Source organism: Schistocerca cancellata, unplaced genomic scaffold (assembly GCF_023864275.1).
Source record: "Schistocerca cancellata isolate TAMUIC-IGC-003103 unplaced genomic scaffold, iqSchCanc2.1 HiC_scaffold_799, whole genome shotgun sequence".
NCBI lineage: Eukaryota > Metazoa > Arthropoda > Insecta > Orthoptera > Acrididae > Schistocerca > Schistocerca cancellata.
This window is the reverse complement of record NW_026046810.1, coordinates 4,735,452-4,753,260: the sequence shown is the minus strand read 5'-3', so window position 1 is coordinate 4,753,260 and position 17,809 is coordinate 4,735,452. Positions and strand designations below refer to the sequence as shown.

At 43.3% G+C, this 17,809-nt stretch overlaps 1 protein-coding gene across 1 annotated transcript in view; it reads right to left on the bottom strand.

The window, feature by feature from the left end:
• Nucleotides 1-17,809, bottom strand: part of LOC126143451 (ankyrin-3-like) — a 45,710-nt gene that overhangs the window by 6,240 nt on the left and 21,661 nt on the right. Inside the window, exons 2-3 of the mRNA XM_049915379.1 lie at nucleotides 14,851-15,424; nucleotides 10,484-10,630 (exon numbers count right to left, since the gene is read on the bottom strand). Of these exons, the coding sequence (XP_049771336.1) occupies nucleotides 10,484-10,630; nucleotides 14,851-15,413 (710 nt within the window). The 5' untranslated portion in view covers nucleotides 15,414-15,424. The remainder of the gene's footprint in view (nucleotides 1-10,483; nucleotides 10,631-14,850; nucleotides 15,425-17,809) is intronic.

Sequence of the window (17,809 nt, the reverse complement as noted above, 5' to 3'; positions counted from 1 at the left end):
GACTACATTCATATCTGTTTCTTCATCAAACGAGTGAGTTATTTTTCAACTTATTTATCATCTATTTACTGTTAATGTGTACAAAACCTGTCGTGCCCCTTGTTTTGACTTGTACAGATGCGTATCGAACGAAAGCAAAAGTAAAGTGAACGAGTAACATGGCACCGAGTCTGTGGTGCGGCGCACTTGCCGTCTAAGCACACGGCTGCGCCGCGCCAGGGTCCTCGTCGTGACGTCACGGCGCTCCACCCAATAGCAAGCGTTTTCGCTTGAGTGCCCCCCGTGACCCCCCCCCCCCTGTTCTGGAATATCGCGTAGAAGCAGCTCGTGACGTAGCTGGGTAGGCAGGGCGGGCACTCGCTAGCTCGCTCGCTCACGAGGTTTCAGACACACGGTACTCCGCTGTAAACAAAACACCGCCAGGCTAGGCTACGCCACTGTACCAGACCCCTCCACTGTTTACTTGTCTGCACTGCAGAACTACTAAGCAACTGTGTCGTCTATATGCAGGTCATTTCTGGTACAATTTACGTTGCATGCAGACGTGTACACTAATGAGGCGAAGTTAGACTACTACTTTTATATGGCGAATGTCAAATTCTGTCGAAACTGGAATGTCTGTCCTTTCCGTCGTCGTACATCGCGCCGGACCCTTGCACACATTATTAGGTCAGTAGTGCGAAGAGGCAGCTTCGACGTCACACAGAGGACGAGGGCGAAGGCTGCAGCCGACAGGGCACTGGAGGAAGCTGCTCTGGCTGCGATGCCTATCAGTTGGCACAGTGGCACCAGACGTACAGCCGAGGAACGAGGGGTCAGCAGACGAGTGTCACTCCCACCTCGTATTTACATTAATGCCACCCTTACCATCTGACACTCCACAGGGAACTCCTGAGGACGTGATTTCGAACGTGGCTTAAAATATTGTCTTTCTGCGCTGCAGTGCATGGCAGACGATTCTGAAAATCATCAGAAGTACCAGGCTCTTATTATAAATGTATCAATTGGCACGATACGAAATTGCATTATGGGACCTCACTTCATCCACGGGGTGATTAAATAGAAATACGTATGCACATATTCTAACATAACTAACATCCAGCCTGTCCTTCTAGAGGTAGTTCCGTGGACAAGCGACAGTGTATGTGGATCGAACACGGCCGCTGCCCAGACCCTCCCCTGCTCCAGTGACCAATGAATGGAAAGTTTCCCAGCCGTTGTATGGCACGGAATGCTGCAGTACAAAGGCCAGCCAGGTACCCTGATCTGACTCAAATGGATTTCTTTCTACGGGGAGCACTGAAAGATAGAGTCTGACATCAACCCCAGGTGTGTCAGATGATGCGCGCCAGACCACACAACGACGTATCATCCAATGTAGCTTGTCCAGTTCATCTCTCTCTCTCTCTCAAACAGCTATTCCAAATGTGTCTAGCAGTCGATGGTGTGCAATTTGACCATATTATTCATTAAAATGTGAAACCACACTTCACTAAGGAAAGTATTTAGTTTGTGGATGACAAGGCATCAGTTGTTTTGAATAAATGTTTAGCTTATTTAAAATCTATTCCGTCTACGTACAATTTCGAGCAGTTTCTAATTTCTAACTGACAGCAGGTCTTTTGCGCTGTAGAACCACCCTGGTGCTTCCAGGCAGAGACAGGCTGAGCTGACAGAAGGTCATGGGATAGCGATACAGATACAGATGGCAGCAGTATTGCGTATGCAAGGTATAAAAGGGCAGTGTGTTGGCGGCACTGTCACCTGTACTGAGGTGACTCCTGGGAAAGGGTTTCCATCTTGATAGCCGCACGACGGGAATTAACAGGCTTCAATTGCGGGATTATAGAACTTGTTTATGACTGTTCGTATTTTTAAAATGTAGTTTCCAATGTATCGAAATTTAATAAAATGCCGTTGTGGCCTTTTGTAAGTGCTCTGCAAACAAAGTGCAGTCTTTGTTTCACCTTTGCCACAATATTATCTGTGTGGTCATTCCAATTTAAGTTGCTCGTAATTGTAATTCCTAGGTATTTAGTTGAATTGACAGCCCTTAGATTTGTGCGATTCATCGTATGCCCAAAATGTATCGGATTACTTTTAGTACCCATGTGGATGACCTTGCACTTTTCTTTGCTTAGTGCCAATTGCCACTTGTCGCACCACACAGAAGTCTCTCTAGTTCATTTTGTAATTGGAATTGATCATCTGATGATTTTAGTAGACTATAAATTACAGTGTCATCTGCAAACAATCGAAGAGGGCTGCTCAGATTATCTCATAGGCCATTTATTTAAATCAGAAACAATAGAGGGCCTTTGACACTACCTGGTGGAACGCCAGATATCACTTCAGTTCTACTCAATGTTTTGCCGTCTATCTGAGCTGTGACCTCTGTGAGAGGAAATCACGAATCCAGTCACACAACTGAGGCGATACTTCACACGCACCCAATTTGATTAATGCAGGGTGTCTACGCACAGAAGGAAAAAAATTCCCGGATTTTTCCCAGATCTTCCGATTAAAAATACACACTCCTCCGGGTGAAAAAAACTTTCTCCCAGGTGAAAATACACTTTTTCTGTGTTAAGTGAGAGTATACTTTCCCTCAGAACTGTAAAATTTATCAATGATTTGAATGGTTATGGTTTTATACAGCGGATTAGAATTTCCCGGTACTTGAGAAAAGGGAACACAGGGGGGAAAAACACGTTTTGGGAAGTTCTTTGATGTGCAGCAACATATACGTTGCATATTTTAGTATTACAAAAGTACAAATTCGAATTTCACAAAACACTGCATGTTACGTTCCGAAGCATTGAAGTGGACATTGTTATGCGCTTTTGTAAGCAGTCACAGCTCATGTCACGTGATCTCGCCAGCTGATGACAGCAGGTATTCAGAACATAGGACACGTGATATAGTCAGCGAATAGCAACATCACTCAATTAGGGCAAAAACACAAACTGGACAAGTTAATGGTTTAAACTAATTACATAGTGTTGGTACAGGAAAAGCAAAGCTTTCAAATATAATATTTGTCACGAAGATTAATAAGCTACAAGAGAAGCTAAGCTTTCACATATAATGTCTATCTTTCTTGCACATTTGCACTTTAAGATACATCACACAATATGCCAGTAAAATGTTTAACACCAACATAAATCTCTGATGTTCTGGGTTCGAAATTTTTCTAAATAGCTTGTCATCAAAGAGTTGGTCTTTAAATTAGAGCCAAACCCTCTCCGATTTAAGAAATTCATCGTAAATTTTCGCACATAGTTCATCGTAGAGGGAGACCGAGAGATGAATACAGTAAGCAGATTCAGAAGGATGTAGGCTGCAGTAGGTACTGGGAGATGATGAAGCTTGCAGAGGATAGAGTAGCATGGAGAGCTGTATCAAACCAGTCTCAGGACTGAAGACCACAACAACAACAGTTCATCTTGCGTAAAAGGAAATTTACTTTGAAGATAATGATGTTCAAACCACAATTCGTAATATTTCCCCTCGATCTGTCAGAAATAGATTTGTTCCAGCAGCTGCCAGAGAGCTTCAGGTAAGAAGCGTCCCCGCGCTTGCGCAGCTATGACGACGTAGGAAGCCCGTATGTTCTTATGAGCAAAACATTAAAACATCTTACATTATGTCATAAAAGGAACAAGGGATCAGAGGATACTACAAGAGACCCGGAATTTCTTGAACCATACTGAAATGAATAATTTGTGTTGAAGTGAACATGCGTATGTCCAGATTCCAAACGAAGTGGGCTTCGATCTGATATTAAGCTTTTCAGTGTGCTTTTCGGGGTGTAAATTTTCTTGAAGTACCAGCACTGTATTGTCACATGTTTGGTTCTTTATTATGGCATAATGCCATACGTGCTAAAAAATGAAAACTTGCACTTGAAATGGAGCAAACAGTTGAATCAACCGATAGTGTGGAATTAAACACATCGTTTCAAACAAACTGGCTGATTCAGTGGAAAAGATAAATAAAAGCTGAATTTCTTTAGCAAAGTGACAAAAATAACTTCGTTGTTAAGCAAGGCGATTAATGCTTGACAGTCAGAAAGCTGGATATTATATTAAAATCTGGAACTAGTAACATATTTTAGCCTTCCGTAATTATGTGAATGTATTTTAATTCACTTGGTAGTTCCCAACGACAGAATTCATTTTTTTTTCCATTCGCGTGAGAACAGTAAACGAAGAGGAAACAGCAAAATCACTAAATGTAAACACACATCACGTGGAGCTCCCCCCCCCCCCAAACCACTGTAAGTCAAACAGCTCTGCGCATCAGCCCCAGATCTATGATATTTCGTACCAGGTCAATACTGGACGGTTAGATGGTGGCGCCACCCTAGCTGCTTTGTGAAACAAGGTTATTTTTCCTCAAAAATACGAATTCCCCCCCCCCCCCTCACCTCCGAAATTGCCGCCCGGTTCAGATACTCCGGTTTGCTGCGTACACAACCAACAGCGACATTCCTGTTTCCAGAAGCGGGAGAAGGTACTACTCAGACGCGACTCAACTGCACATGCGTGTGATTCCACTCGTAACTGCTTAAATGAATCTGATGTAAACAGTTGTGATGTCATGCTCATCAGAGGTAATTTGTTGTTACGAAGCATTGCATTGTCTTCCTACAGCCTTTCACACATTTTGCTGTTGGCAGACGCTTGTATGAGCACTGTGTTTTATTATATATATATATGACACATTTCCTTTGCAATTTAAGTTTCATTCTTTCATTCATATTTTGTAGATGCAGTATTATTCTGCAGTAGCGGGATACAGTAATACCCTTTGTTAGAGTATCGGTTCTTAACAGTCAAAATGACAAAAAATTAACTGAAAACAAAAGCAATGAAAAACTCCCAGATTTCTAAAAAATTCCCAGGTTTTTCCCAGTTTTCTTCCGGATGAAAAAATTCCCGAGTCTTTTCCAGATGTCCCGGGACGTATACACCCTGTAACAGTCTCATTTGATACCATTCCTCACAAGCCTTCTGGAAATTTAGGAATATGGAATTGGTCTGAGACCCCTTGGCGACAGCACTCATTATTTCATGGGAATAAAGAGCTAGCTGTGTTTCACAAGAACAATAGTTCCTGAATCTGTGTTGGTTACGTATCAAAAAGCCATTTTCTTCAAGATGACTCATAATGTTAGAGTACAGCATATGCCCCAAAATCCTACAGCAAATTGAGGTCAGTAATATGCATCTGTAATTCAATAGGTTACTCCTATTTCCTTTCTTGAGAATTGGTGTGACCTGTGCTACTTTCCATTCTTTAGGAACAGACCTTTCATCAAGTCAACGGTTGTATATGATTGCTAAGAAAGGCACTATTGTGTCTGCATACTCTGAAAGTAACCTGATTCGTATTCCATCTGGACCAGAAGACTTGCCTTTCTTAAGTGATTTGAGTTGCTTCACAACACCTAAAATATGTACTTTTATGTCACTCATGCTAACAGCTGTTCTGGTTTCGAATTCTTGAATAGTTACTTTGCCTTTTTTCGTGAAGGAATTAAGGAAAACTGTATTTAGTAACTCCGCTGTAGTGGCACCACCATCAGGGACATTTCCATTGCTATCGCGCAGTGACGGTGTTGACTGTTTTGCCACTGGTGTACTTTACATACGACCAGAATGTCTTTGGGCTTTCTACCACATTTTGAGACAATGTTTCATTGTGGAAACTATTAAAAGGGAATAAGTCAAGTCCATTCAAAAGACTCCTGCCACATTATCCACATTAAATTACTTGTTTGGCTCCCACGTTTCCCTTTGTATAGGGGAGAAATTTCTGTATTATACAATAGCTTATTGCATTCTGCTCTGGTTAATTTCAAAAGGCATGTCTAAGAGTCTCACTGCTGTTGGTCCCAGGTGTGTGTGTGTGTGTGTGTGTGTGTGTGTGTGTGTGTGTGTGTGTTACTGAAGCATAAATTGCTCCATACTTTATTTTGAAATCCACCAGCTATTGAGTCATCTCCCCCCCATGAACCATGGACCTTGCTGTTGGTGGGGAGGCTTGCATGCCTCAGCGATACAGATGGCCGTACCGTAGGTGCAACAACAATGGAGGGGTATCTGTTGAGAGGCCAGACAAACATGTGGTTCCTGAAGAGGGGCAGCAGCCTTTTCAGTAGTTGCAGGGGCAACAGTCTGGATGATTGACTGATCTGGCCTTGTAACATTAACCAAAACGGCCTTGCTGTGCTGGTACTGCGAACGGCTGAAAGCAAGGGGAAACTACAGCCGTAATTTTTCCCAAGGACATGCAGCTCTACTGTATGATTAAATGATGATGGCGTCCTCTTGGGTAAAATATTCCGGAGGTGAAATAGTCCCCCATTCGGATCTCCGGGTGGGGACTACTCAGGAGGACGTCGTTATCAGGAGAAAGAAAACTGGCGTTCTACGGATCGGAGCGTGGAATGTCAGATGCCTTAATCGGGCAGGTAGGTTAGAAAATTTAAAAAGGGAAATGGATAGGTTAAAGTTGGATATAGTGGGAATTAGTGAAGTTCGGTGGCAGGAGGAACAAGACTTTTGGTCAGGTGATTTCAGGGTTATAAATACAAAATCAAATAGGGGTAATGCAGGAGTAGGTTTAATAATGAATAAAAAAATAGGAGTGCGGGTTAGCTACTACAAACAGCATAGTGAACGCATTATTGTGGCCAAGATAGACACAAAGCCCATGCCTACTACAGTAGTACAAGTTTATATGCCAACTACCTCTGCAGATGATGAAGAAATAGATGAAATGTATGACGAGATAAAAGAAATTATTCAGGTAGTGAAGGGAGATGAAAATTTAATAGTCATGGGTGACTGGAATTCGTCAGTAGGAAAAGGGAGAGAAGGAAACATAGTAGGTGAATATGAATTGGGGGGAAGGAATGAAAGAGGAAGCCGCCTTGTAGAATTTTGCACAGAGCATAACTTAATCATAGCCAACACTTGGTTCAAGAATCATAAAAGAAGGTTGTATACCTGGAAGAATCCTGGAGATACTAAAAGGTATCAGATAGATTATATAATGGTAAGACAGAGATTTAGGAACCAGGTTTTAAATTGTAAGACATTTCCTGGGGCACATGTGGATTCTGACCACAATCTATTGGTTATGAACTGCAGATTGAAACTGAAGAAACTACAAAAAGGTCGGAATTTAAGGAGATGGGACCTGGATAAACTGAAAGAACCAGAGGTTGTAGAGAGTTTCAGGAAGAGCATAAGGGAACAATTGACAGGAATGGGGGAAAGAAATACAGTAGAAGAAGAATGGGTAGCTCTGAGGGATGAAGTAGTGAAGGCAGCAGAGGATCAAGTAGGTAAAAAGACGAGGGCTAATAGAAATCCTTGGGCAACAGAAGAAATATTGAATTTAATTGATGAAAGGAGAAAATATAAAAATGCAGTAAATGAAGCAGGCAAAAAGGAATACAAACGTCTCAAAAATGATATCGACAGGAAGTGCAAAATGGCTAAGCAGGGATGGCTAGAGGACAAATGTAAGGATGTAGAGGCTTGTCTCACTAGGGGTAAGATAGATACTGCCTACAGGAAAATTAAAGAGACCTTTGGAGAGAAGAGAACCACTTGTATGAATATCAAGAGCTCAGATGGCAACCCAGTTCTAAGCAAAGAAGGGAAGGCAGAAAGGTGGAAGGAGTATATAGAGGGTTTAAACAAGGGTGATGTACTTGAGGACTATATTATGGAAATGGAAGAGGATGTAGATGAAGACGAAATGGGAGATAAGATACTGCGTGAAGAGTTTGACAGAGCACTGAAAGACCTGAGTCGAAACAAGGCCCCGGGAGTAGACAACATTCCATTTGAACTACTGATGGCCTCGGGAGAGCCAGTCATGACAAAACTCTACCATCTGGTGAGCACGATGTATGAGACAGGCGAAATACCCTCAGACTTCAAGAAGAATATAATAATTCCAATCCCAAAGAAAGCAGGTGTTGACAGATGTGAAAATTACCGAACTATCAGTTTAATAAGTCACAGCTGCAAAATACTAACGCGAATTCTTTACAGACGAATGGAAAAACTGGTAGAAGCCGACCTCGGGGAAGATCAGTTTGGATTCCGTAGAAATGTTGGAACACGTGAGGCAATACTGACCTTACGACTTATCTTAGAAGAAAGATTAAGAAAAGGCAAACCTAGGTTTCTAGCATTTGTAGACTTACAGAAAGGTTTTGACAATGTTGGCTGGTATACTCTCTTTCAAATTCTAAATGTGGCAGGGGTAAAATACAGGGAGCGGAAGACTATTTACAATTTATACAGAAATCAGATGGCAGTTTTAAGAGTCGAAGGACCTGAAAGGGAAGCAGTGGTTGGGAAGGGAGTGAGACAGGGTTGTAGCCTCTCCCCGATGTTATTCAATCTGTATATTGAGCAAGCAGTAAAGGAAACAAAAGGAAAATTCGGAGTAGGTATTAAAATCCATGGAGAATAAACAAAATCTTTGAGGTTCGCCGATGACATAGTAAATCTGTCACAGGCAGCAAAGGACTTGGAAGAGCAGTTTAATGGAATGGACAGTGTCTTGAAAGGAGGATATAAGATGAACATCAACAAAAGCAAAACGAGGATAATGGAATGTAGTCAAATTAAGTCAGGTGATGCTGAGGGAATTAGATTAGGAAATGAGACACTTAAAGTAGTAAAGGAGTTTTGCTATTTAGGGAGTAAAATAACCGATGATGGTCGAAGTAGAGAGGATATAAAATGTAGACTGGCAATGGCAAGGAAAGCGTTTCTCAAGAAGAGGAATTTGTTAACATCGAGTATAGATTTAAGTGTCAGGAAGTCATTTCTAAAAGTATTTGTATGGAGTGTAGCCATGTATGGAAGTGAAACATGGACGATAACTAGTTTGGACAAGAAGAGAATAGAAGCTTTCGAAATGTGGTGCTACAGAAGAATGCTGAAGATAAGGTGGGTAGATCACGTAACTAATGAGGAGGTATTGAATAGGATTGGGGAGAAGAGAAGTTTGTGGCACAACTTGACTAGAAGAAGGGATCGGTTGGTAGGACATGTTTTGAGGCATCAAGGGATCACAAATTTAGCATTGGAGGGCAGTGTGGAGGGTAAAAATCGTAGAGGGAGACCAAGAGATGAATACACTAAGTAGATTCAGAAGGATGTAGGTACTGGGAGATGAAGAAGCTTGCACAGGATAGAGTAGCATGGAGAGCTGCATCAAACCAGTCTCAGGACTGAAGACCACAACAACAACATTGAGTCATCTTGCAAACATGTCAGTTCACTTTGAGATGGCAGTATATTTTCAGTAGGACCAACTATCTTTGCCCACGTCGGTTGCCCTTTTCTAAAAATAATAGTTAATTATACCATAGAATTATGCAAAACTTCTCCTCGGTGAATGAAATCCACTACTCATCACACCTGGTGACCTCCATCGAATACAGGAGTTTGTTTACGAGTGACGAGCCATACAGTGCTGTACGCATCTCCACTCAGCCACACCCACTGCATTTCTCCCTTCTCGAGAGCAGATACCTCAACCATTAGACCAGCTGAGTGTGTTTGCTGGCGTAGATGGAATTACCATTGTGGATGATGTTTTTTACCCATGATTTGCTAACACTACCACCAGAGATTCTGATGTACATCCTCTGAAGTAAGATAACACATCCACCGATTCAATTTCCCTCTTGCTACTCTTCCCAAAAGTGGATAAACTCTAGAGCAAGTGTCGATGAGGTGTGCTCAGGCAGCCTACTGCTCAAGGAGACTGCCTGCAATAAGCAGCTAATATGGGTTCCTGTTACAGTGCGGCACAGATTTCCAATAGTCACTACAGATGTAACCGACCAGAGAACCATTTAAGGAATATTCGAATTACATTTTAAGCCATACTCAAAACAAGCTGTATCCTCATTACTGTACTAAATATTAACTTTGTCATTCTTACTTGTATTTCTGTTTACCTTTCTTTCGCCATTTCTTCCCGAGTGTCTTCAATAACTTATATCTACAACCATTCACATAGGTTTTGTTGAGTGGAATTGTGTGAAAAATCCACACCCATTTACTTCAGAATCAATTTGTAAGACACACAAACGTCACTAAAAACAAAATCTAGATTAAACACATCAATACATAAAGAATTTGGAAATGGGTATAATTTGAATGGGACACTTCCTACATAACTACAGTTGAGTGACTCTGAACCGAACGTAATTCTCACGGCAAATACAGAGAACGAGAAATCTTCTGCATATGTGCTCAGTCTTCAAAATATCATAGCCAAAAAAGTGAGAAAGGAGTAATGTTTAATGGCAACTGTAACCTCTATCCAAAAACTTAAGGAATCTGTATTTTATTTTATTTACTATATCGGCTGGTTAATGCCAAAATAAGCAGTACTGTGAGGGTAAGACTTGGGCACGTGTGGCAACACAACTCACCGGAAGCGAGAGACGGCTGCGTCATCAGGTGGAGGGGTGTGTTGGGCAGATGTGGGAGGCGCAGCTGCAGCAGGAGTCCGGCTGTGGCCGCTGTGGGGTTGACGGTCAGAGTTGGGGGTGGGCCCGCCCCCTGTGTCGGTCGGCGAGCTGCACAGAGAAACACTGTGTGGGTGGGCGTGTTCACACAGGGGCTCACTGCAGGCGGTACAGCTGAGGGACTGTCCACCGGGGCAACAGAACACACAGTGCCAACAACACCAGCCTGTCACTTAAGGTGACTGTACCACCAATTAACTGGTCTTTTTCTGCACTACTTCTGCTATATTCTCCACTGGCGTAGCTTAAGATGCAGAACAACACATTGTTCACAATGAAGCACAAACCAAATCCCAAACATAAGGACCAACAATTTTGCTGCCCTGACAGAACAACTATCAGACAGAATTTAGAAGCAGTTAAAGTCAACTGGCTGCTACTTTTGGTTGTGCGGTAATTTGAAAATTGATGTATGCATGCTGAATTATATCACTGGAGGGATGTATGCATGCTGAATTATATCACTGGAGGGATGTATGGATGCTGAATTATATCACAGGAGGCAGAGAGAGAGAGAGAGAGAGAGAGAGAGAGAGAGAGAGAGAGAGAGAGAGAGAGGCAGAGAGAGAGAGAGGCAGAGAGAGAGAGAGGCAGAGAGAGAGAGAGAGGCAGAGAGAGAGAGAGAGAGAGAGAGAGAGAGAGAGAGAGAGAGGCAGAGAGAGAGAGAGAGAGAGAGAGGCAGAGAGAGAGAGAGAGGCAGAGAGAGAGAGGCAAAGGCAGAGAGAGAGAGGCAAAGGCAGAGAGAGAGAGAGAGAGAGAGGCAGAGATCCAGCGATAGAGAAACAAACTGGTAAGTTGGGGTATCAACTTACTGTTGAAACTATACGGTCATGGATATGCAAGGGCTGTTTGATGTGAAGCCCAAGGGAATGAAGAAGATGGACAAGAATTACAAGAGCTATGCTATAAAAGTTATCAAGAGTATATTCAAAATTTGCATTTGAGTAAAGCAAATAGAACTATATATATGCATGTAATGTCTCCACAATTCGATTCATTGAAAAGACAGCAGTGGTGATGTGTTTCTTAAACACCAATTTTCGTGTTGAGCAGTTTGCAGTAGAGGCCACCATTAAAAGGAAAAAATGGGTTACGCAGTGTATGCAATTTTATCTGATGGATAATGTTTACAACTTGTGAAGTAACCTGTAGTTTATTCAATATGGATTTTTTTTTTAATTGAAAAGGAAACAAAGTAGACTTGTATGGAGCATATGTATCCGAGAGACAGAGGCAACAAATGATAGCTGGATGAAAACGTCACATCAATACTGACGTTGTGGGAGATATGTCTTACACCTGTAGGTGGACAGCGAATATAATCCGCTGTATCCCAGTAGCAGGAAACCTGATACGATTCCCTGGACGACCTCTGGTAACACCACAGGGAACTTCAAACAAGACAGGGGGGGCAGAGATTTCCTGTCTGTTTAGTGAAAGGGAATGCACGGAAAATATTCAGGGCGATAGCTGAACAGAGACGAGAAGGAAATGTGATTGTAAGTCACAGCATTGAGTGTGACAATGTTATTGTGCTGCCTGGAGCATTCTCTTCTTGTTTGCCCCCAGTGTGCATGAGTAGCCCCAGTGCTCATAGCTCCTGCTTTACTGGACATCTCATCTCAGGGAGTCATACCCCGCTCTTTGGGTAATCAGGAAAGTCTTCAGCCCAGGTTTGAACCTCACTATCACTTGAATTTTGAATACGAATAATCAGCATTGATGTCTGAAGACTTCCAGCATCAGGTGTCACCCTCTTTCAGCGAACAGCCTTTCCAAAGAGGGCAGAGGGGCCGACAGAGGTTCAGGGCACTCTCTTTCCCTTGAGGCCTGAAACTGCTCCTAAATGATGAAGAATTGGCAATGATCAACAACGTGAGGACCACTGCATAAAGATACATAACGTGCATCAACATGACATGTGGCATGTTATTCAAAAAGAGCCATAACAGTCTCTCCATTAGCAAAAGACTAGTCCCCCATTCAAACCTCCAGGCGAGGAGGCCCAAGAGGGAGGTGATCACGAGAAAAAGGTTGAGTAACAAACGAAAGGATAACATTCTATGATTCGGGAGCTGGAAAGTGAGGAGTTCAAATGTGGTTGGGAAGCCAGAAAATAAGAAACGGATTTCTGGTCACATGAGAATAGGGTAGTAGCAACAGCAGTAGGATTCAATATCAATAGAAAGGCAGGACAGAAAGTGAGTATAGATATGTTCTGTTGAGAATCAAAAGCAAACCTACAACATGCATAGTTCCGGTATACATGATGACATCGCAAGTTGAAGGTCAAGAGAGAGAAAAAGTGAGGATATTGAACAGGTAATTCAGTACTATGTAATAGTCATGGAGGGACTGGAATGCGATCGTAGGGGAGGAGTAGAAGAAAGGGTTACACGAGAATATGTACTTGATAATAGGAATAGGAGAGAATAAAGGCTAGTTAAGCTCTACAGTAAATTTATCCTAGTAATAGCTGGTATAGTTTATTCAAGAATCACTAGACGAGGGGGTATACTTGGAAAAGGACCGAAATATGGGAGGTTTGAAGTCACACTATATTATTGTCACGCAAACATTTTGAAATCAGATACTGGACTGTAAAGCATACCCAGGAGTAGATATAGAGTCATAACAATTTAGCAGTGATGAAGAGTAGGCTGAATTTTATGAGACTCGTGAGCAGCCATCGATGTACAAAGAAGTGGAATACAGTAGTACTAAGGAAACAAGAGATGAGATTTATGTTCTCTGAGGCTACAGATACTGCAATAATAAGCAGCTCAATAGGTAGTTCAGTTGAAGAGGAATGGATATCTTTAACAACAACAGTAACAGAAGTTGGAAGGAAAAACGTAGGTACAAAGAAGCTAACTGCGAAGAAACAATGGAAAACATAAGAAATCCTTCAGTTGATCAATCAAAGAAAGAAGTTCAAAAATATTCAGGAAAATTCAGTAATAGAGAAATATGTCACGTAAGGATGAAATGAATAGGAAGTGCAGAGAAGCTAAGGTGAATTGGCTGCACGAAAAATGTGAAAAAATCAAAGAAGAAATGATTCTTGGGACGACTGACACAGCATATAGAAAAGTCAAAGCAATTTTCCACGGAATTAGAGGCAAACGTGGTAACATTAAGAGCACAATGGGAATTCAAGTGTTAAATACAGAGGCGAGATCGGATAGTTGGAAAGAGTACACTGAAGGCCTCTCTTATTGGAACAACTTGTCCGATGGCGTGACAGAAGAACAAAGAGGTGTCGGTATGGAAAATATTGGTGATTAGAATCAGATTTTAAAAGCGCTTTGGAAAATTTAAAATCAAAGAAGGCATAAGGTATAGACAACATTCAATCAGAAGTTCTAAAATCACTGGGGGAGGTGGCAAAAGGTCTATTCTCACTGGTGTATAGAATGTATTAGTCTGGCAATATACAATCTGACTGAGAGAAATATAATCATCACGATTTGTGAGACTGCAAGAGCAGAGAAGCGTGAGAATTATCGCACAATCAGCTTAACAGCTGAAGCATCCACGTTTCTGACAAGGATAATACACAGGAGAATGGAAAAGAAAATTGAAGTTCCGTGACGTTCATAGGATTTGTGGTCCTGGAGAAAGTGTTCGGCAGTATCAAGTGGTGCAAGATGTTAGAAATTCTGACAAAAATACATGTAAGCTATAGGAAAAGACGAGTAATTTGCAATATGTACAAGAGGCAAGAAAGTAAAATAAGAGTGGAAGACCAAGAATGAAGTATTCGGATTAAAAAGGGTGTCAGACAGGGATGTAATCCTTGGCCCCTACTGTTCAATCTATACATTGAAGAAGCGATGACGGAAATATTGGAAAGATTGTAGAGTGGAATTAAAATTCAGGGTGAAATGACATAAGATTTGCTGATGACTGGTTCCCTCACTGACAGTGAAGAATAATTACAGGGTTTGCTGAATGGAATGAACAGTCTAATTAGTACAGAATATGGAATCAGAGTAAATCAGAGAAAGGCGAAATTGATAAGAAGCAGAAGAAGTGGAAACAGTGAGAGACTTAGCATCGTGACCGACGATCAATAAGTAGATGACATTAACAAAGCAGGGACGAACAAAGCAGGGACGAACAAAGCAGGGACGAGCAAAGCAGGGACGAGCAAAGCAGGGACGAGCAAAGCAGGGACGAGCAAAGCAGGGACGAGCAAAGCTAGGACGAACAAAGCTAGGACGACATCAAATTCACACTAGCACTGCCAAAAAGGGAATCGTGCTTACGTGGCTTCTGCTGGTGGCTCACCGAGCATACTGCTGACTTCAATGACTTCTTGCGGGTACTCGAGCACAGCGTCCGCCCAGCCCCGCGTGGCCATCACTTGCGGGTGGTCCTTTATGAAGCCGACGGCAGCCCTGGTGGCGTCCGGGCACGAGTGCCTCACTGCCCTGACGGCCGTCGCCGCTGCGGTCTCCACGGCCAACTGTGAGATCAGCTGCCGCTCGCAGGCAGCCTTCAGGGCCGACAAGCCGTACTTGTCGGCCGCCGAGAGCAGCTGGGGGGCCGTGTCGGGCAGCTGGGGGGCCCGCAGGGTATACGTGTAGGCCACCAGGAGCCTCAGCACCGGGCCCTCCACGTCGTCGATGCTCACCTGGCCGCAGCTGGCCTCCAGCATGTCGTGCGCGAACATCGCTTCGAACACGGGGCTCGCGGCTGCCAACACGGCCCTGTGAGCCGCCACCCTCGTCTCGCCCGCCACCAGCGTCACCAGGGAGCCTTCACCCCCGTCTAGCAGGGCGGCCAGGGCCTCCGTTGTGTTGTTCTGAACCTCCGTAACTGCCGACATGGTGGGTGGTCCTGAAACACAGTGCCACTGAGCAGCCCTCGCACTGCACCCTCAGCACTTGTACGAGGCGCATGCATACTTGTATGAAACAACAGCTGTTAAAGTGTTGTACACCCTAAATCAATTGCAACGTCACCAGTTTCCTTCAAATGACAAGGGTCCGTACTGCTTCGTGATCACCTAAAGTTTGTAACTACCAGCACGGTGCTACGATAGACTGCTTTCACCTTCTAAAAATGTTATCGTTCTCATTTAAAAGATGGTTTATTTATGTCATAGCAAAAAAATTGGCAAAGCAACAAACTTCTTTCAGCCCTAAATCCAAGCTCGTGGCACCTCTGAGAAAAATTTTCTTCCTCCTTATCTCAGGTTCCTCAGATCCGTGACTCCTCATCAGAAGCAATGCACATGTAATGCAGAAATTAGTTTCCTCGGTGAATTTCTCAGGGTAGGCACGATTAAACTTGACCTGCCATGGTGGCCAAGCGGTTCTAGTCGCTTCAATCCAGAACCGCGCGCCTGATACGGTCGCAGGTTAGAATCCAGCCTCGGGCATCGATGTGTGTGATGTCCTTAGGTTAGTTAGGTTTAAGTAGTTCTATTGGACTGATGTCATCTGATGTTAAGTCCCATAGTGCTCAGAGCCATTTGAACCGTTTTGAACCACTGTAACTGTCTAAATTCATTGGTATGTTTAACTCTCCTTTGAACAGATTGATATCTGCGTCTTCTTTCTTAAGAAAAAGATGCAGCGCCCACCTCCGTGGTAAAGAATGCTGCATAATACAATCATAAATCATGTCGCCATTTTATCCGATTGTTGCGAGCTATGGTGCACCAAGGTATTTCCAGGTTGAGCAGTTTAGAAATGAAACTCGTTGCCTCCATTTCCAGAACGTGTGTTGTGGAACTTTCGCACAAATATATATTTGCATCTCCTTTTGGCGTGGACGTGTTTGTATAGCATCTTTGCCCCACAGAACGTTCGGATACTTATTAGATGACAGATACGTCATGGCTAAACCAAAGTAAGCTCTATCACAGCTCCGACATCACTCTTGACTCTCCTGGTCGTATGAGGGGGCAAACGACGGAGTCAGTGAAATAGTTCCACAACCTACAGTGTAAACTGGTTTCCGAAATTCAGACAAGTGGGTTTCGCGAGAACGGCGTCCACTTTTTTCGAATCGTGCCGAATTAGCATCTCCATTCCACCAGCGAAAGACGTCTGCCGGACCGTTGCGGTGCCAGGAGAGCGCCTAAGAATTCGTCCCAAGGCTTCTGTCACGCCAGCTCGACGTGGATGGAGACGCCGAGGCAGTGCTGTACAGAGCGTAGCGCCGGACGTCAACGCAGGGTCGCAGGCCAACACGTACACTGCAGGCTTCTGGAAGCCACCCGACCAACCCAAGTCTTCCTTTCCCATCCCTCATTAGTTAGTTGGAGACTTGTTTCCGTTTTATATAGCTTTGTCGTTTTTTATGCACTCAATGTTACAGGCTCAAAACTCTTGACGCTGGCGTTGTAATCGCATAATTAACGACTTTTTACTGTTGTTTACAGGTATTGTTACCGTATTTTCCTACATCCGAGTGCTGCTGCAAGTCAATAAACGAAGTGGTAAAAGCTGTAAAGCCGTTCACATTTCCATACAGTCTTCGAGCATCGACATGTTCCTCGTCTAAGAAACAGACGTCATTGTCTTATAAATCTTTAATGTATCCCAAGATCAGTTGTGTAGTATTCTACTTTATTGTGACACTCGCAACGCGACTGTAGTTTACACTGAAATTTCACAGATTCTTTCACTCAAACGGTTTTCTAGGTAATCACAAATTTGCCAAGATACTGAGCGGGATCGCGTCTGAATTATTAGTAGACAGAGAGCCATGGTCCCTATCACCTTCAGCATATTTTGGAGAGAGAATCTTCGTGCGTGTCTGCGACGTGTAACCGACAGAGAAACGTGCGTGAAATGCAAGTAGTGGACTGGGTATGCAGGGCGCGCCGGTGAGACACTCTGGACTCACATTCGGGAGGACAGTGGTTCGACCACACACCGTGCAGTGGTCTGCAGCAGGTCTGCAGACGAAGGACGAATGCGTGGACGTGGCTGCTTGTCATTTGTGTCTTCTGCACCGGTTTTCTGTTTGCTGTCCACCCACACAGGTTTTTCTTCATAGAGTCTCTCTCAATAGGAGTGCCGTGATGGTGCCCTAGGAGAGGCATGACCTTTAAGGTAGCCCTACCGGTCTTCATTACCGAATGTTCCACAAACTGCAACAGGTATTTAGCTGTCTGTGTGTCGTTTCCCAGGAAAACCATGAGGAAGTGGTCTCATTTCGTCCATCATTAAAGTTGTTTACAAGCTTTCCAATGAGTACGACGTGCATTAA